We start from the raw sequence: 18,810 nt of genomic DNA on the forward strand, positions 1-18,810 counted from the left end.
AAGATTAAGAAGAAAAATAGAACTTCTAAAAATAAAGGATATGGCCATTGGAATGAAAAAAAAATTAGCAGATTGGTTCAACAGCAGATTAGACACCATTTTTTATGGTAATTTTATTTTATTTATTTATTTTTAAATAGTTTATTGTCAAGTTGGTTTCCATGAAACAGCCAGTGCTCATCCCCACAAGTGCCCTCCTCCACGCCCATCACCTCCTCCCCTCCCCCCACACCCATCAGCCCTCAGTTTGTTCTCAGCATTCAAGAGTCTCTCATGGTTTGCCTCTCTCCCTTTCCCACACCATTTCTCCCTTTCTTCTCTCCCATGGTCCTCCGTTAAGTTCCTCCTAATCCTCCTATACGTGCAAACATATGGTATCTGTCCTTCTCTGCCTGACTTATTTCGCTCAGCATAACACCCTCAAGGTCCATCCATGTTGCTACACATGGCCAGATTTCATTGTTTCTCATTGCCATGTAGTATTCCATGGTATAGATAAACCACATCTTCTGGATCCATTCGTCCGTTGATGGACACTTAGGCTCTTTCCATGGTTTGGCTATTGTGGAGAGTGCTGCTGTGAACATTGGGGTCCGTGTGCCCCTATGCATCAGCACTCCTGTATCCCTTGAGTAAATTCCTAGCAGTGCTATTGCTGGGTCACAAGGAAGTTCTATTGTTAACTTTTTGAGGAACCTCCACACCGTTTTCCAGAGGGGCTGCACCAGTTTACATTCCCACCAACAGTGTAGGAGGGTGCCCCTTTCTCCACATCCTCGCCGGCATCTAGAGTCCTCTGATTTGCTCATTTTAGCCACTCTGACTGGTGTGAGGTGGTATCTCAGTGTGGTTTTGATTTGTATTTCACTGATGAGGAGGGACGCTGAGCATCGTCTCACGTGTCTGTTGGCCATCTGGATGTCCTCTTTGGAGAAGTGTCTGTTCATAAGATTAGACACCATTTAAGAGAAGATTAATGAACTGGAAGCTGCCTCTGGGAAATCACCCAGAAGGCAGCCCTAAGAGATAAACCGATGGCAAATATTAAAGACTAGTGAGGAGCCATCAGGAGTCTCAGGAGAAAATATAGAGAATGGACGTAAGGTGACACTCAAAGACGTGATGGCTGAAACTCTTCCATAAGGACTTCCACAAAGACAAATGCACAGATTGAAGGAACACAGTGGAGCCTCAGAAGGATGAACCAAAACACATATCTAGATGCATCCAGCGGAACTCAGGACACAAAAGAAAATCTTGTAAACAATTCAACTGGAGACAGAAGTCAGATTACTTACTTATCGAGGAGCAGAAATTAGGCTCTATGAAGACTTATTTGTTTTTAATGTTTTATTATTTATTTTTGATAGACACACACAGAGTGAGAGTGGGGGAGGGGCAGAGAGAGAGGGAGACACAGAATCCAAAGCAGCTCCAGGCTCCGAGCTGTCAGCACAGAGCCCAACGCAGGGCTCAAACCCATGGACCACAAGATCCTTACCTGAGCCAAAGTCAGACACTTAACTGACTGAGCCACCCAGGTGTCCCTCAACGGAGACTTTTCATTGGCTACAGTAAGTGCCAGAAGACAGTGGAATAAATTGTTCAGCATGCAGAGGAAGAATGGTCGCCAGCCAAGGAGCCTATACCTCACTCAATCATTATTCAAGAAGGAAGGTGAAATATCAACTTTTTTCAGGATACAGGCTGATAAGCGTTTCCTACCCATGTGCTCTCATTGAAGGAAATTTCCTTCAGTAAGAAGGAAATTGAGACCAGAAGAAAGGCGGAGTATGTTATTACAGTATTACAGTATTAAATTATGGTCAGGAAAGAGATCAGGAAACATATTGGCGGAGCTAAAGAGTCTAGCTATAAAAAAGTTAAGTTGGGGGATTTTAAAATAAGGAGGAGCTAAAATAATAGACAAAAATAAAAGAGAAGACGGGAGGGAATACTTTCGATATGCTAAAATCTTTTTCTCATCTTTCCTAGAGTAGAATAGATTCATTGATCAGCTTTAGACTTTGTTAACAATATAAGAATAGCCATTAATAGCCACCAGGGCACCTGGGTGGCTCAGTCGGTCAAGCGTCTGACTTTGGCTCAGGTCATGATCTCGCGGTTCCTGAGTTGGAGCCTCACATCAGGCCCTGTGCTGTCAGCACAGAGCCTGCTTCTGATCCTCTGTCCCCCTCTTCCCCTCCCCTGCTCGTTCTCTCTCTCTCAAAATAAATAAACGTCAAAACATGCAAATCTTCTTTTTTTTAAGCCATTAATATAACAGAAATGGAGATAGAATGTTCCCTTCGATGGTCAAATCCATAGAGGAAGAAAAGAGGGAAAGTGAAGAATTCTTGATTAAGCCAGTAGAAGGCTAGAAAGAGGGAAAAAAGAAAAACAAACTCCTTGAAAACATTAAGACGGAAGGTAAAACAGAAGGTAGGAGTAATCTCTAAACATATAAAAATTACAATACTTATAACCAGATTAAGTTTTTTGGTTAAAAGAGAGTCTCAGTCCCAGAAGAAAGTTTCAATATTAGATTGGGTTCCCCGTGACTGGTAGAGACACCAAATAACAATGATTTAGACTGGACAGAAGTTTATTTCTTAGCTGTGTATGGACTTCAGGAACCCAGGCTCCTTCCGCCAGGTGCTCCCCCATTCCTGGGGTATGCCCAAGTTTGTGTGTTTTCTAGGAGGCCCGATGGAGGCGGGAACAAAGACCAAAAGGGACAAATAAGGGCTCCTGGGTGGCTCAGTCGGTTAAGCGTCCAACTTCAGTTCAGGTCATGATCTCATGGTTCGTCAGTTCGAGCCCTGTGTCGGGCTCTGTGCTGACAGCTCAGAGCCTGGAGCTGCTTCAGATTCTGTGTCTCCCTCTCTCTCTCTCTCTCTCTCTCTCTCTGTCCCTCCTCTACTTGTTCTCTGTCTCTGTCTCTCAAAATAAAATAAAGACACCCCCCCTCAAAAAAAAAGAGGGACAAAGAGCATTAACCACATTAACCGCTTATATCCTTTTAGGGAGGGCTCCTCACCTGGTCCAGATGGCTGTGAAGGATGCTGGGAAATGCAGTCTTTCTCTGGGGCGGCCACATGCTCAGCTAAAAACCAAAGGCTCGGGGTGACTGGGTGGCTCAGTCGGTTGAGCGTCTGACTCCGGCTCAGGTTCTGATCTCATGGTTCGTGGGTTCGAGCCCCGTGTCGGGCTCTGTGCTGACAGCCAGCTCAGAGCCTAGAGCCTGTTTCAGATTCTGTGTCTCCCTCTCTCTCTGATCCTCCCCTGCTCTCTCTCTCACTCACACACACACACACACACACACACACTCTTCTCTCTCAGAAATAAATAAACATTAAAACAACAACAACAAAAAACAAAACCAAAGGCTCTTCTACTGCAGGGCAGAGAGCAGACACCAAAGGGCAGATACCAGCCTCTCCCCCACAGCGGAGTGCGGGATCTAAGGCACATTCAAGCGGCATAATGAGAATCCAAAGGCTGAAAGTGATGGCTTGCAACACAGAGTTACTAGGAGAAAATGAACCAACGAGAGCTCGTATAAGTTCAGGCATGGCAGACAGAAATGGGCTAGGAGGGGAAAGCATTTGGGATAAAATGAGTCACAGTTCACTAAAGAACTCGAATATTCCTTGTCTGGACACAGCTATCGATGTGTTTTTCAACTGAAAAAGAAGTTACATTTAGAGTTTAGATATTCAGGATTCCCTGAGGATAGCGTTACTGGCAATCCAGTTTGGATTATGTAAATTAACCAGCAAAAATCAAGCACATTGGTCACATGAAAACTTCACACGTTGTGCTTCAGCGTTCTGTCGATGCATTCATAGGGACCAAGGGTTGGTAAGCTTTTTCCGTAAAAAGCCGGATAGGGTAAAGGTTTTGGGCTTTGAGGACCCTACGGTTTCCATCGCCAGTGCTCGGTCTGTGGCTGTAGTTAAAATTGCCAGGCAGCCCTGGTCCACGTACAAACAGGGGCGGCTGGGTTGGAAATTTGGTAATTAATAGATTAAACTTGATGTATTGACTCTGCAATTTGAATTTTAGAAACTTCTTTGTGTCACAAAATCTTACTAGTCTTTGACTTTCCCCCGAACCGTTACTAAAATGTAAAAGCCATTTTTAGCTTGGGGACCGTATCGGGCCTGTGATTGTCTGAGACTCACCGCTCCTGGGATAACTTGGTGTTAAGATGGTAGAAGGACAGGGGCACCCGGGTTGCTCAGTTGGTTAGGGATCCGACCTCGGCTTAGGTCATGATCTCACAGTTCGTGAGTTTGAGCCCCGTATCAGGCTCGCTGCTGTCAGCACAGAGCCCACTTTAGAGTCTCTGCCCCCCACCCCCGCCCTCGCCTGCTTGCACTCGTTCTCTCTCTCTCTCTCTCTCTCAAAAATACAAAAGTAAACTTAAAAAAAAGATTGTGGAATGATAAAAAGTTATGGGCATAGTAGCAACTCTATTAATTGCCTATTTGCTCACAATGAATGGTTTTCATAATTTTCCTTTTTTTCTGTTAGTCCTGATTATATTCATTGAAATGTGATTTCAGGTCTGATTCATCTGGTCCTACAAATTGTGGGTTTCTGTTCTGAATGTCATTGCTTTTTCACTTTTCCGACTTTTATTTGCTCTTCCCACCGTGATGGTCCATGACAGATTAGAAATGACCACCGATCCTTTACCACAGCTGCTTTGAGAACCACTGATTCAGGAATTCCTGTATCCAACTGGTACCCCTCCCCCCCCCCCACAAGGTGCCCTGATTGGGGGCTGAGGGTGGGAAGTCTGGGTGCGCCAGGAGAACAGTAGTGGGAAAGGCTTCTGGGTATTAATTCTTTCAACAAAGTCACAGAAAACTAAAGACAGTCTGCCGACTGCTGGGGACGCAGTGGGTGCCAGCCCAGCCCACATCTCTTCTCATCGGCATTCATGTTTCACTAGGAAGACAGAGTAAAACATCTAAGTATACGAACAGGGTCTCCTCAGCCCACAGTCCTTCAGCCCGCCCTCCCTCCCTCCCTCCCTGCCTGGGGTGGTCGACTGGGGACCACACATGCTGGGTGCCCTCACCTCTCCCTCTCGCCGCGGGGAGTCTCGGAAGCCTTGGGTTATGTTCCTAACCCTGCCCTTGGGCAAATCGGTCCCTCTGGACCTTGGTTTCCTCATCTGTAAAATGGGACCGAGGTGGTGATTATCAGAAATAACTTGCGTTAAGGGCTCAACACAGGACCTGCTGCCTTCTAAGAGTTTGATAAACGGTGTTTATTATGATCTCAGAATTCAGGGTTCTCAAAGATTCTGTGAACCGGGCCCCTGAGATTCTGAGATGCTCTGGTTTTCCAAAATTCTGAGTTGGTCTGTTTCCAATGTTCTGTGGTCCTAAGAGTCTTGGATCACGGGGGTTCTGTCCTGCCCTGCTTGCCGTGTCTCTGCCCTTACCTCTCCCAACCCTTCCGCCGGGAAGTAGGGCAACGAGCCGAAAGGGCTGGGCCGGTCTCGTCGCGGCCCACATTCGGAGCCGTGGCAGCCCAGGGCCCCAGAGCCCGGCTGCACCCGGGCTACCAGCCTCCAGGCCCCAGGCCTACGTCACCCCAGTGCCCCTGGCCAGGGGCCCCTGGGCACGCACCAAGCCGGCTGCATCTCCAGGCAGAGAAACGGGCAGGGCCAACTCTGCTGAGGGCTGGGTGGTGACGCGAGACGTCTCCAGGATAGAGAGTTCGGGGCCCAGCTGCGCACCTGAAGCGGGGGAGCAAGTCTTACAGCCTCAGGACTGTCGCGGGTGCCACGGGGAGACGGCCGGGCCCGGGGCCTGCAGCTCCCGCGCGCGCTGCCCTCAGGTTTTGCAGGAGGGGCTGCGGCCCGGCTGATGCGCCGGGCAGGGCTGGTGGGAAAGGATCGGTGGTCTCTTCCGGAGTGAAATACATTCTTTTATTAGCACAAAACACCAATGCAGCAGCCCCAGGGCCCGAGAATAAGTTAAGGCACCGAGCAGGCATGGGACGACTTTCCCAGGCCTGGGTAGTGGGCAAACTTCCTGAGCAAACATCGAGCGGGGCTGGGGGCTCGGGGGTCCTGGAGCTCTTCCCTGGAGATGAGGAAACCAGAGCGGGGCGCGCCCGAGGAGCGCCCCCGGGGCCGCCCGCGGACGAGGCTGGATCCGGGGGAGCGCCCGCGGCTCACTTCTCGAAATAGGGCAGGTAGAAGAACTGGAAGCCGCGGTGGCCCTTGACTGCGCAGTAGATGAAGATCACGTGGTAGACTGCGGGGGCGGGGGGGGGGGGAAAGAACCGAGGCCCCGCCCGTGGCCCGCCCCAGCTCCGCCCCCGCCCCCCAGCTCGGGCCCCCCACCCCCCACCCCGAGCCGGTTCGCACCTCCCGGGACCAACAGCAGGAAGCCGGGCACGAAGAAGATGGCGCTGGAGACACCTGCAGAGGGAGGGGCCGAGTCAAGGCTGGGGGGCGCAGCGCGGGGCTGGGGGGTGGGGGTGGGGTGTCACTGCCTCCGGTAAAACCGGTCGTTTCCTGCCATGAGGACAGGAGCAAACAGGAGGGGGCTGGGGGCTCTCTCGGGTCCCGGATGAGTTGTTCCCTTGTGGGGGAAACCCCCCCCCCCGGCTGCCTGCGGAGGTAGGAGGGGGCGCTCACCTGGCGAGGGGGCCACCTCCAGTCCCACGGCGATCAGGATCAGCACTGTACACAGATGGAGCCGCAAGGGTGAGGGTGAGGGCGGGAGGAGGGGGCAGGCGCTGGGGGCAGGGCGGGGCCCCCGCACCGCCCCCCCCAAGGCTTAGGCCCTAGGACTGTCCCCAACCTGAACTGAAGGTTCCCTAACCAGAGGGCCCCTCCTGGGAAGCTCACCAAGCTCTGTGTTTTTAGAGCAGGGCACCTGGCAGGACCTGGGAAAAGTCTGAGATTTTTCTCTGCTCCTTGGTGTGGCCTTTAGTCAATCAACAAATATTTATGCAACACCTGCTGTGTGCCTGGTACTGGGACTCCCACCGGGAAAGGCAAATGAGGCCCCTGCCCTCATGGCCCTTCCTTCGTGGTGCAACCAACAAGGAACTCCGAGCTACAACCCGTGATCAGGGTGTGGGAGGGCCAGAGCAGGCAGCGTGGGAGGCTGGGGGGTCCAGGAGGGCTTCCTGGAGGCAGTAGCAATGAGGCTGAGCAGGGGTGGTGACAGTAATAGCAGCTAACATTTAGTTACCACTTACCAGGTGCTGCCAGGCACTGGACTAAGCTCGTTACCTGCACTGCTTTACTGTCACCGTGACTCAAGGAAACAGGTATTATCATCCCCATTTCACGGAAGCTGAAACTGAGGCGCAGAGAGCTGCATGTGGAAGGAGGAGGCAATCGGACTCCCGAGGCTTTGCCTGCATGGCGCAGGCAGAGAAAGCAGCATGGCAAAGGCCTAGACTCTGGAGGGAACTTGGGGCGGGCCTTCCAGGAGCTTCCAGAGTGGAAGACTGGAGAGGCAAGAGCCTGGGCTTGAGGAGTTTGGCAGGGCCTGTAGCCCCCGACGAGGGATGTGGACTTTGGCTGAGGACAGTGGGTGTTGGAAAAGTCATGGCTGGGTCAACTTTTCAGACCCAGAGGGTCCTGGGTCCCCAGTCAGAGGATGGAATGGGGGCGGGGGAGCTGGGCTTTCCAGCAACGGGGACAATATAGCATGGAGGCCTGAGGGGCCACCATGGACTGTTGGGTGACTCGGACTGTACAGAGCACCTCAAGAAGGGAGAGGTGGGGGCTGAAACACTGCCCGCGACCCTGGCTTAGGGCCGCGCGCCCTGCCCACTCAGGGGAGGTGCCTTCTGCGTCCTACAAAGACCCTTTAGAGGCCTGGTAATGTCACTGACGTGGGTTTAAATCCCAGCTCATCTACTTCCCAGCTGAGGTCTGAGCAAGTCCCTTTACCTGGCTGAGCCTCTGTCCTTATTTCTGAACTGGGATGGTAATGCTTGCCCTTGTGGGTGCTGGGAGAGAGAATGAAATGGGAGAAGGCAGGTGGCCGCTGTGACCAGTGTCCAGCTTGCAGTGGGTGCTGGAGAAGTCGGTGGCTCCCTCCCCCCCTGCACACAGACACTCAGAGCTGAGGCAAGGACGCCTCGGGGGGACTCCGACCCCCGAGCTGGAGGATGGACAGCAGCTGCCACAGCTGGGCTGTCCCTACAAGCCCCTCTTGATCCCGACCCTGGGTCCTTTTCTGGGGATCCCGATTCCTCAGCCCCATAGAAGGAGTCAGAAAACATCTGGCTGTGAGATCTGCCTGCTCTGGTCTTCGGTTTCCCCATCTGGGCACTAGGTGTACCCAGCGAGGGGCAGGGAGAGGTCCTCATCAGCTCTGACTCCAGAGAAGGGGACGTGGCAGGTCCCTGTGGCTCGGGCTGGCAAGGCTCCGGGGAAGGGATGCGCGTGTCTCTCTACAGGTTCCGGGTCGTGGTCCTACCTCTCACTTGCTGTGTGACCTCCGGAAAGAAGTCACCCTGCACTCGGCTCAAAGTAGACACAGAATAAATGGTAGCTGTTGCTTTTTTGCTCCCTGATGGGTTAAACGGCTAAGTTAAAAACAGAAAAGTCTGGAGCACTGGACCAGGGTCCACTTTCAACTATGTGTGATTTCCTGGCTGTGTGGCCGGGAGAGGGGGCCTGCTCCCCTCATGGCCTCAGTTTCCTCACCTGTAAAATGGGGGTGGGGTGATGGCAGCCGGCTGGGTGTAGGGAGGCTCGGTGCACCAAGGAGGGGGTGCAGAGCCCACGCAGAGGGAGGACGGAGCCCTCATGGGGGCAGGCGGGGGACCCTCGGGGCCACTCACCCAGCCCCAGCAGCAAGAGTAGGAAGGAGGCCAGCACCACCCGGCGGTTCTTCTGGATCAGAGGGTGTTGAGTCCAGCTGGGCGGCAGGAGAGCAGGACGGGCGTGAGAAGTGACAAGCAGCCCACCCCCGCCCGTCCCCACCCAGAGGACTGAGCGGGCAAAGCCAGGGCTGCCCGTCCTGGGTCACAGACAGCAGGTGGCCGAAGCAGGGCAGGGTCTCACCTGCAGCAGGCGTGGTAGGAGCGCTGGGTGCTATTGCTTATGGTGCTGAATGACCACTGGGAGCTGCGGATGGACGTTCGGCTGGAGTCCCTGCGAGCCAGGCGGGCCCAGTTAGAGGCGGGGGAGTGAGGAGGGAGGGGTCATAATGACGTGGTGGGGACGCTTGCGGGACTGAGGATGGAAAAAGGCTGCGGATTCGAGCCAGGGATTCCTGCAGGACAGATGACCTGGAGGGAAGTAGGGGCCAGACCAGGCTGTGTGTGTGTGTGAGGGGGGGGGGGGTTCTGCAGCATAAAGAGCCTGGTGGGGGTGGGGGGGCGAGGCTGGCACTGGAGTAGGGTGACCCTTCAGGACAGGGGAGCCCATGAGGGGAGTGGGAATCAGGCTAGGAGTCCTTGTAGGACAGGATGTGACAGAGCTGAGCGATGTGAGGTGGAAGACTGGCCAGGGACCTTGGGGAAAGGAGCCAGGAGCACAGAGCTAGAGGCACAGGGAGGGTCCCCACCTGGCCCTGACCTGATGCTGACTCCCCCATCCGGCTCCGGAGAGGCTTGGGCTGCGTCCTCATCGTTCTCCAGGTTCTATTCCAGAACACAGGGCTCAGAGGGGGTTACTGGGCCCAGGCCCTTCCTATCCCTTCTCAGGGAGAGGCGAGCAAGCCCACACAGCTGTTTGCCCGGCTGCCTGACAGCTGCTCACCTGACCCTCCACCCTCCCCGCAAAACAGGTTTGATGATTCACAGAAACTGAAACCCAGGTAAGAGGTGGGGGTTGGGGGGTGGCAGAAGTCACAGGGGCTGGGTGAAGGCTCCCAACAGGGTCCCAGGCTGGGCCAGGAGCACTTCCAAGCTTGGGAGTCAGGGTAGACCTTTCAGAATGGTATCTCAGGGCCCGGTATGAAGGCTCCAGCTTTGGGGTGCGAAGGAAGGGCAAAAGCCCATGGCTTTCAAGTTTGGGGCACAGCAATCTGGTACAGGTCCCGAAGAGAAGGATCCTAGAGTTGGTGGAAGTCCCTTAGGGAGACTGGAGATTCCCCGTTTAGTCGGAGTCAAGGCATGGGCCCTGGGCCCGGACTCATGTGAGTGAGGGGCTCCAGCCCTGGGGTAGGGGAGTGGGGGGCGGGGGGGGGAGCAGGATGGGGTGGGGCCTCGCAGAACTGAAGAGGGAGAGTGGAAGGCTCAAGGGTCTGCCTCGGAGTTTCGGCAAGGTCTGGTTCAGGTACAAGAGCTCTCCAGCCCAGGGGGGAGAGAGGGGGTTGGGTCAGGACCCAGAATAGGTGGGGACGCCGGGTGGGATTTCCAGCTGGGGCTGGCGGAGGAACTCGGTGGCTGGGGACCAAAATCAAGAGTTGAGAGGGCCTGGGCAGGGCCTTGAATCAGCGGCTACGGAGGCAGGGTCGTCTAGAGATTTTCCCTTGAGTTGGGGTTCTCCAGGGTCCGGCCTGGGGTTCCGCCCGGACCCGGGCTGGGGTTGAGGTGGGCCGGGCCGTTCACCTGGTAGCGCAGCCGGGACTGCTTGTCCTCGTCGGCCACCTCGAACCGGGCCCGGCGCTCGAAGTGCAGCGGCCCGAAGCGGGCGACCCCGCTGAATTCGGGCCCCGGGCCCGCGTCCTCCAAGGACAGCTCGAAGGCGTCATCGATGCTGAACTGGGGCCTGGCGGCGCTCATGGCCCCGGCCGGCTCAGGCGCCCTGCGCCGCCGCCATCCGCGCCCGCCAGCCCAGAGCGCTGCGGCCCCGCCCCCGCACGCAGGGCCCGCCCCCGCACGCAGGCCCCGCCCCGTGCTGTAGTCTCTGGAGTGCGACTGGCCGGCGCCCTGGCCGAGGCCCCGCCCTCACGTAACGGCCCCGCCCCTGCTCTCCCTCCGCAGGCAGGAGCTGCCGAGCGCCGAGCTGGCCAGTGGGCGGGGCCTCCTTTGGGGACCTCGCGGGGTCCCCGGCGCCTCCCAGCGGCCGCCTACGCGAGCCACAGCGGGTGCAGCTCTCGCTTGCAACCCGTAGGTCTGTGTGGGCTTGGAGGGGCAGCGGGGTGCCAGCCTCCCAGGACCCGGATGGAGCCTTCTGCGTCCCAGCGGGCGCCTTGAGTGCCAAGGAGACTCCTAGGACCAGATTGTGCCCCCGCCTTGACCCACCGCGGCTCTGCACCGGTTGCGTATTCTCACCACAGCAGATGTGGACACTGAGGCTCAGAAAGCTTATGTGGCTTCCACTCCTCCACTCTAGTGTCCACTCGGCAGCCAAAGTGATCTTTTAAAATGTATCTCATCTTTTTCTCTGTATATTACTCTTAAGGAAAAAAATGTTTTGTTTTGTTTTTAAAGTATGCTGCTAAGTCACTCCTCTGTATAAAACTGCCCCTTGGTTTTCCACTGTGTTTAGAATAATATCTGAACTCTTTTTGACTAAGGCCCACAAAGCTGTGAATGCTCTGTTCATTGCCTGCCTCTTCAATTCATCAAGCCCTCTCTGCCCCTCTTTCACCCACCCAGCCACACAGGCCAAACTCATTCTCACCTCAGGGCCTTTGCACGTGTTGTTCCCGGTGCCTGTAAAAACACTTGACCTTGCTCTGCCACAACTGGGTTCTTTCATCATCTGCATCCCTGCTCAAACGTCAGGTGTCAGAGATGCCAACCGTGATGATGCAATCTAAAGTCAGCATCACATCACACATAACCTATCTGAGATGAACTTATTTTACACTGTTTTATTCACCAGTGTGTCCACAGTGCCCAGAAGAGTGGCCCTGAGTAGATGCTCGTTAATTACTTGTGGATGAAATGAATGAATGCTTTGCCCAAATCCCCGGTGCTTACTTGGGGTAAAACTGGGGTTGGAACCCACGCTCCCCACGCTCCCCTAGTTCTAGGCAAGCCCGTCTTCCACCCACCACACTTCATTGTATGACCTCATGGACAGAGTTGAATCATTCCTACTTCTCAGTTTATGACCCGTCACCGCAGTAAACAAGGCCCCTCTCAGGGTCCCCAGTCAGCTGTCTTGAATCCTATCTGGTTCCCTACTATACATGGCGTGGGTGCGATGTGGATGCTTGCAATTTACACGCATGGTGTCGTGTGCAAGACTCATTCTGTTGTTTACATTTTTACCCTCAACACTTAACGTTTCCCACACGCATCTCATTTGTTACTTCTGCTAGTTGCCCATAATATACCACGTTGAGCATCCAGCACTTTTAGTGTCCACCACACCCTTCAGGGATGCACCCTGGGCTTGGCCACGATCCCTCTGTCGCGTATGTCACTGCTGTGAACATCTTCACGCTGTCTCCTTATGGACTGTGGGAGAATTCTTCCTGAAGCAGGAATTCCAGGCCACAGGGTACATGCACCCTTGACTTCACAAAGTACCGACGATGCTCTCCCGGGTGGCTCTTTGAATTTCCACACTTACGGTGAGGGTTCTGGTTTTCTCTTAGCGCTTGGTTTTCCAGTTTTCTAATGCTTACTAATCTGACGAATCTAAAGTGGTTCCTAACTTCCATCTGGGTTCTCTGACGACGGGGGAATTTGAACAGGTCTTTATGCACTTGGCAATCACAGTGGTTCCCTCTTCTGTGAATTGTCTGTTTGGGTAGCCATCGTGTACCTTTTCCACTGGGTTTCTAGCCTTCTTTCTGCTGATTTGCATGTCTATACATAGCTTAGTATCAATGCTTTCATATTGCGTGGTCTCTCTTCTTGGTCTTACTTTGACTTTCCCTTAGTTAACCATGCCCGGAGTCCTGGGATGGAGTGCAGGCTTGGGCCCACGTCCCACATGGGTGTTCTCGGTGAACGCAGCCTTGGCTTCCTGCTGGGCCCCCCACTGATGGGTGATGGGGGCTCTGGACGCCAGCACTGCCCCGAGTGGCCCTACTTCCGCTCCCACGCCCCAGCGCTCTGGCTCAAAGACCTGCGGGTGGTGCCTCAAGAACTCTCCCGGGGCTCAGTCGAGAAACCTGCTGAAATGCAATACTGAGGAGTTCAAAGACCCTCTGCTACAGGCCTTCTCGGATGGTTTCAGCCCTGTTTTGCCAGTTTGCAAGACAAGCTTGTCTTGTCTGTTTCGGCTGCCTCCCCGCCACCCCCTCCATTGCAACCTATGCCTTTTCCAAATGAGGCTACCTAGGATCCACACCGCTGCCATCCTCTACTTGAATTCCAGTTCTCTTGACGTTTCTATTTGAGGACTTCTCTAAAGCCCGTGGTGTCCAAGGACAAGGTCCTAAGATTTTCCATGAACAACTAACCCTTCTGTCCGTCCGTGCCCCCCACCTTCTCCTCCTCCTGCTTCTGCTTTTTGCGTTGCAGAGCCCGTCCTACAAATATGAGAGAAAAGAAAGGAAACTGAAAGAAAGAAAAAAAGAGAGAGAGACATAACCACGTGCCCAGGGTAGAGACGCCCATGGACAGGTTCCTGGTGGACCTAGTGTGAAGAAAACTGTTCAGAGCCCACGTCTCCAGTCCGTTTGAAACACCCCAGCAGCAGCATACAGGAGGAAGGCACAGGCGGGAACCACATCAGACCTTGACTTTCTACGGACACTGACATAAACAGGCCAATCAGCTGAGCATGGACAGAGGGATGCAGACTAGGTTACAGGGACGTAGTGCCAAATACCTCACTGTGTCCCCAGCTTCTGTTGAGGGCAGGACCAGACCAGAAATGGTGTAAACTTCCAAGAAACGTGGCCTGCTTGGTGTGTTCATGAGTCATATGAGCCCTGATAAACATGTGACGAAACCTTGACTCGTGATTTTCTACAGCATATGACTAATCGGCAAAACGAAGAGCAAGTTTTCAGGCCATTTTCAAACTTGAAACATTCGTTTCATTAACAATCGTTTAAAAATGACATCATGTTTTCTTGCCCCCCACTCACTGGGGGAAATATTGTGCAAGAGGTTTGGTGTATTTTTTTTTTAATATTTTTTTATTTATTTCTAGGAGAGAGAGAGACAGCGTGAGCAGGGGAGAGTCAGAGAGAGAGGGAGACACAGACTCTGAAATAGGCTCCAGGCTCTGAGCTGGCAGTCAGCACAGAGCCCGACACAGAGCCCGACGCGGGGCTTGAACCCACGAACCGCGAGATCATGACCTAAGCGAAAGTCGGACACTTAACCGACTAAGCCACCCAGGCGCCCCTGGTTTGGTGTATTTTTTAAACGAACTAATTCATGAATTACTTTTAAAGATTTTATTTTTAAACTAATCTTTACACCCAACATGAGGCTAGAACTCACAACCCTGAGATCAAGGGGTCACGTGTTGTACCGACCGAGCCAGACAGATGCCCCTGTAAGAGGTTTGAACTTACTTTTCCTCACCGGTCAGTCCTGGTTTGACTTTTGGTCAGAAACGGGTTAGGTGTTTTGTTTCTGTTTTAAACAGGTCATTTCTTTTTTAAAATGTTTGTTAATTTTTGAGAGAGAGAGACAGAGTGCACAAGAGGGGGAGGGACAGAGAGAGGGGGACAGAGGATCTGAAGTGGGCTCTGCGCTGATAGCACTGAGCCCGATGCGAGACTTGAACTCATGAACCATGAGATCATGACCTGAGCCCAAGTAGGACGCTCAAGTGACCGAGCCACCAAGGCGCCCAGAAGAGCTTTTACTTAACGTCCATTTATTTTTTGAGAGAGAGAGACAGAGCGCGAGTGGGGGAAGGGCAGAGAGAGAGGGAGACACAGAATCTCAAGCAGGCTCCAGGCTCTGAGCTGTCAGCACAGAGCTTGACGCGGGGCTCGAACCCACGAACCTTGATATCATGACCTGAGCCAAAGTTGGACGCTTAACTGACTGAGCCACCCAGCCACCCCTGGAAAAATTTTTTAATTTTTATTTATTTATTCATTCATTCATTTATTTATTTTTTAAACACTGCTTGTTTTTAAAACCTTAGTCTACTATGTTTTTATAGACCACCTGACATAAGTCCTTTTACACTGAGGCCCGGTTTCTCAAACCTGATCCAGAAGTATGCTTTCCGAGGGCTACCTTCACGCTTTCAGATAGATTCGTCACCTTTCCGGGCTTATTCTCCGTCGAAGCGGAGGGGCAGCTGGCCATGCCACGTCCGTTGGGGATATCTAGGATCCCTTCGTGGTGGCATTTGGGATTCCCTAGCTTTCTCTAAACTCATACTCCAGGCCAACTCAAAACACAAAAACCTGTGAACATATGTGGAAAATGGTAACTGGTCCTGTTCGGCTCCCTCTTTCGGTCTGTTTCGGTCACAAGCCATATCGGTCTGATTGTTGGCAATATCGCCCAAGTCGTGCGTCTGGTCCAAGTAAAGGGAGCTGCTGACGGCTGCCTCGTTCCTTTTGTGGACTGGAGCCTGGAGGGCCCAGGATCGGCTCACAAGGAGCTAAACATTCACTTCAAAGGCACTGGGAAAAGAGGTAGATCAAGCCACTTGCAAACAAAAATTTATTGCATTTCCTTCCAAAGCGTTGTGAATTTGTAAAAGAAGGGAAGGAAGGAATAAAGGAAGGAAGGGAGGAGGGAAAAGAAAAAAGGAGCAAAGTGTACAGACTGCTCAGTTCAAGCTAAGAAGGCAAGAGGTAAGAGCCTGGAGCACCGTGACCACTGGGCACCCTCAGCAGATGAGCACTAGCATCTGAAACAAGCTTCCCCGGATTTGATTACTGCCCTCAGAGATTCTGCGTTCCTGGGGCGCCTGCGTGGCTCAGCTGGTTGTGTCCAACTGTGGCTCAGGTAATGATTTTGCGGTTCATGAGTTCAAGCCCCACATCGGGCTCTGTGCTGACAGCTCAGAGCCTGGAGCTGCTTCGGATTCTGTGTCTCCCTCTCTCTCTGCCCCTCCCCTGCTCACTCTCTGTCTCTCTCTCTCAAAAAATAACTAAATAGTAAGAAAAATAAAAACATGTTCTGTTCATTTTTGAAAAATAAGTCAGACAATATATTCATTTTGTTCTATTTCTACTTTACACACACCTTCATTAAAAGAAAAAAAAAAAGATCCTCAGCTTTATATGTTCAAGTCCATCAGGTTTGTGTTCTTAGAGTTTTGTTTGAAGTGTTTCCTCACCCCAAGATTATAAAGATATTTTCCAACGTCATATTCTACTGGCCTGATATGTTTTTTAAAGTTTATTTATTTATTTTGAGAGAGGGGGGGAAGGGAAGGGGAGAGAGAAGGGAGAGAGAGAATCCCAAGAAGGCTCAGCATTATCAGTGCAGAGCTCGATGGGGGCTTGAACTCATGAACTGTGAGACCATGACCTGAGGCGAAACCAAGAATCGGAGGCTTAACGGACGGAGCCACCTGAAGGCCCCAGTGAATTTAATGTTTTAAAAAATCAAATTTAAGGCAAAAATACACGATGAACAAAATATCAACAATTAATTTTTTTGTTTTTTTATTTATTTCTAGGAGAGAGAGGGAGAGACAGCGTGAGCAGGGGAGGGTCAGAGATACAGGGAGTCACAGACTGAAACAGGCTCCAGGCTCTGAGCTGGCAGTCAGCACAGAGCCCGACGCGGGGCTCAAACCCACGAACCGCGAGATCATGACCTGAGCGAAAGTCGGGCGCTTAACCGACTAAGTCACCCAGGCGCCCCCAAAATATCAACAATTTAAATGAAGACACAATTTGACTTTGCATGACTCACATCTCTCAACTCAACCTCATCCAACCTTGAGCATGGGCAAGGGAGGGGCAGGGAGAGAAGGAGACACAGAATCTGAAACAGGCTCCAGGCTCTGAGCTGTCAGCACAGAGCCCGATGCGGGGCTTGAACCCATGAACCACAAGATCATGACCTGAGCTGAAGTCAGCCGCCCAACCGACTGAGCCACCCAGGCGCCCCTGTGATAGACATTTCTAATGTTAAACCATTCCTTTGTTACTGGAATGAGCTGTACTTGATCTTGATGCTTTTCCTTTTTTTTTGAAAAAAATATTTTTTAATTGTGAGGAAATACACATAACATAAAATATACTATTTTAAACTTTTTTTCTTTTTAAGAGAGAGAGAGAATGCACACACAAGTGGGAGGGGGGAGGGAGGGAGAGGGAGAATCCTAAGAATCTTTTTTTTTTTAATTTTTTTTAATGTTTTATTTATTTCTAGGAGAGAGAGAGAGACAGCGTGAGCAGGGGAGGGTCAGAGAGAGAGGGAGTCACAGACTGAAACAGGCTCCAGATTCTGAGCTGGCAGTCAGCACAGAGCCTGACGCGGGGCCCGAACCCACGAACTGCGAGATCATGACCTAAGCGAAAGTCGGACGCTTAACCGACTAAGCCACCCAGGCGCCCCGAGAATCCTAAGAATCTTAAGCAGACCCGGGCCCAGTGGTGAGCCTTGACTTGGCACTTGATCACAGGGCTTGTGAGATCATGACATGAGCTGAAATCAAGAGTCCAGAGCTTAACAGACTGAGCCATCCAGGCAGTACTATCTTAAATATCCTTAAGTGAACAGTTAAGTAGTGCTAAGTATATTTGCATTGTTATACGACCAATCTCTAGGACCTTTTCATATTGTGAAACTGAAATCTATATTCATGAAACAACAATTCTTCATTTTCCCTTTCCCCAGCCAAACACTATTCAACTTTGTCTCTATGAATTAGACTACTCTAGGTATCTTATATAAATGGAGTTATATTGCAGTTGTTTTTCCTACTTATTTATTTATTTTGAGAGAGTAAGCAGGTGAGGGGCAGAAAGAGAGGGAGAGAGAATCCCAAGCAGGCTTCGTGCTGTCAGCACACAGCCCTATACGGGACTCGAACTCATGAGCCATGAGATCATGACCTGAGCGGAAACTAGGAGTCAGATGCTTAACTGACCGAGCCACCCAGGCAACCCCCACCCCCCAACCCCATACTTGTCTTTTTGGGAATGACATTCACGGAGCATATTGATGCCTTTTTATGTACACTGGTGGATTCAATTAGCCTAATATTTCAATTTGTCTTTTTCACATCTATGCTTATTGGTAAAAATATTTTTCTTGTCTTGTGGTATACTTATCTGGTTCAGGAATAACCAAGGTTAAACTCGCCTCATAAAACATATTGGTCAGCTTTTCCTTTTTCCATTTTCTGTTAACATTTTGTTTAAGATACAGACTACTTGTTGCTTCAAAATTTGGCAGAACTTGCCTATAAAACTTCCTGTGTTGGTAAAACGCAAAAGCCAAGCAAACAAAGCACATTTCCTTTTCACCTTGAGGTCCCACCTCTCTAGGGGGACTTGTTGTGGGAAATGAATCTCAGTATATATCTGAAGCAGTTAGCACTTGGGTCAGAGGGGAGGGACCATAATCCTTTTATGAGGATAGGATGAAGACCCTGTCTCAGACTCACAGGGCTACCTAATCCTTGATCTTGGGAGAAGACTCCTTCTGCTATTGTTCACAGCTAGTTTCCAGAGGCCGAGGGAAACCTTGTTTCAGCCCACAATGTACCTCACTTCCATCAATTAAATATTTCCTAATATTTAATGTGCACCTACTGTGTGCCTGACACTGTGGATTCAGCGCACACACGCACTCCCGAGCCCACAAGGGGCTCTCACGGTCTCTTGGGAGTTTACTCACAGGAATACGGAAGCCCTCCTTCCTCTCCCTCTTACCCCTTGTTTTATTTTTTTTTATTTTTTCATTAATTAATTCTTTAATTTTTAAAGAGAATAATCCAGGACGCAAAAGTCACTATTGTGCCCGAGATGCAGAAAGAAAAAGCCTGAAAAGAATACACAGTAATAATAATTTTAG

At 51.6% G+C, this 18,810-nt stretch overlaps 1 protein-coding gene and 1 long non-coding RNA gene across 5 annotated transcripts; both read right to left on the minus strand.

Moving 5' to 3' along the window:
- Window positions 1-2,627: 2,627 nt before the first annotated feature.
- Window positions 2,628-5,707, minus strand: LOC120233893. Its single transcript, XR_005528940.1, has 3 exons — window positions 5,649-5,707; window positions 3,041-3,106; window positions 2,628-2,669 (listed from the first exon to the last, which is right to left on the minus strand). It is a non-coding gene; the product is annotated as an uncharacterized LOC120233893 (long non-coding RNA).
- A 221-nt stretch (window positions 5,708-5,928) lies between these two features.
- On the minus strand, window positions 5,929-10,787 carry TMEM134 (transmembrane protein 134). Of its 4 annotated transcripts, none has more exons than XM_039235514.1 (8): window positions 10,555-10,787; window positions 9,578-9,642; window positions 9,062-9,151; window positions 8,839-8,915; window positions 6,834-6,918; window positions 6,668-6,712; window positions 6,395-6,448; window positions 5,929-6,251 (listed from the first exon to the last, which is right to left on the minus strand). In XM_039235514.1, the coding sequence occupies exons 1-8, from the start codon at window positions 10,726-10,728 to the stop codon at window positions 5,999-6,001; spliced, it is 843 nt and encodes a 280-aa protein (XP_039091445.1). In that variant the 5' UTR covers window positions 10,729-10,787; the 3' UTR covers window positions 5,929-5,998. The 4 variants fall into 4 exon arrangements, with proteins under 4 accessions (XP_039091445.1, XP_039091444.1, XP_039091447.1 ...); XM_039235513.1 differs by having other exon boundaries at window positions 5,929-6,281; XM_039235516.1 differs by lacking the exon at window positions 6,834-6,918 and having other exon boundaries at window positions 6,109-6,251.
- Between the last annotated feature and the right edge of the window lie 8,023 nt (window positions 10,788-18,810).

Source organism: Hyaena hyaena, unplaced genomic scaffold (genome assembly GCF_003009895.1).
Source record: "Hyaena hyaena isolate Hyena2069 unplaced genomic scaffold, ASM300989v1 scaffold_98, whole genome shotgun sequence".
Lineage (NCBI taxonomy): Eukaryota > Metazoa > Chordata > Mammalia > Carnivora > Hyaenidae > Hyaena > Hyaena hyaena.

What these genes read in the sequence shown, in the direction of transcription:
- TMEM134 (XM_039235513.1), bottom strand. Translation starts at nt 10,728, where the DNA reads ATGAGCGCCGCCAGGCCCCAGTTCAGCATCGATGACGCCTTCGAGCTG. An exon ending in TTAGGGAACCTTCAGTTCAG is followed by an intron (nt 6,713 to 6,833) that starts GTTGGGGACAGT and finishes ATCTGTGTACAG; the next exon opens with TGCTGATCCTGATCGCCGTG. An exon ending in CCTGCTGTTGGTCCCGGGAG is followed by an intron (nt 6,282 to 6,394) that starts GTGCGAACCGGC and finishes CCGCCCCCGCAG; the next exon opens with TCTACCACGTGATCTTCATC.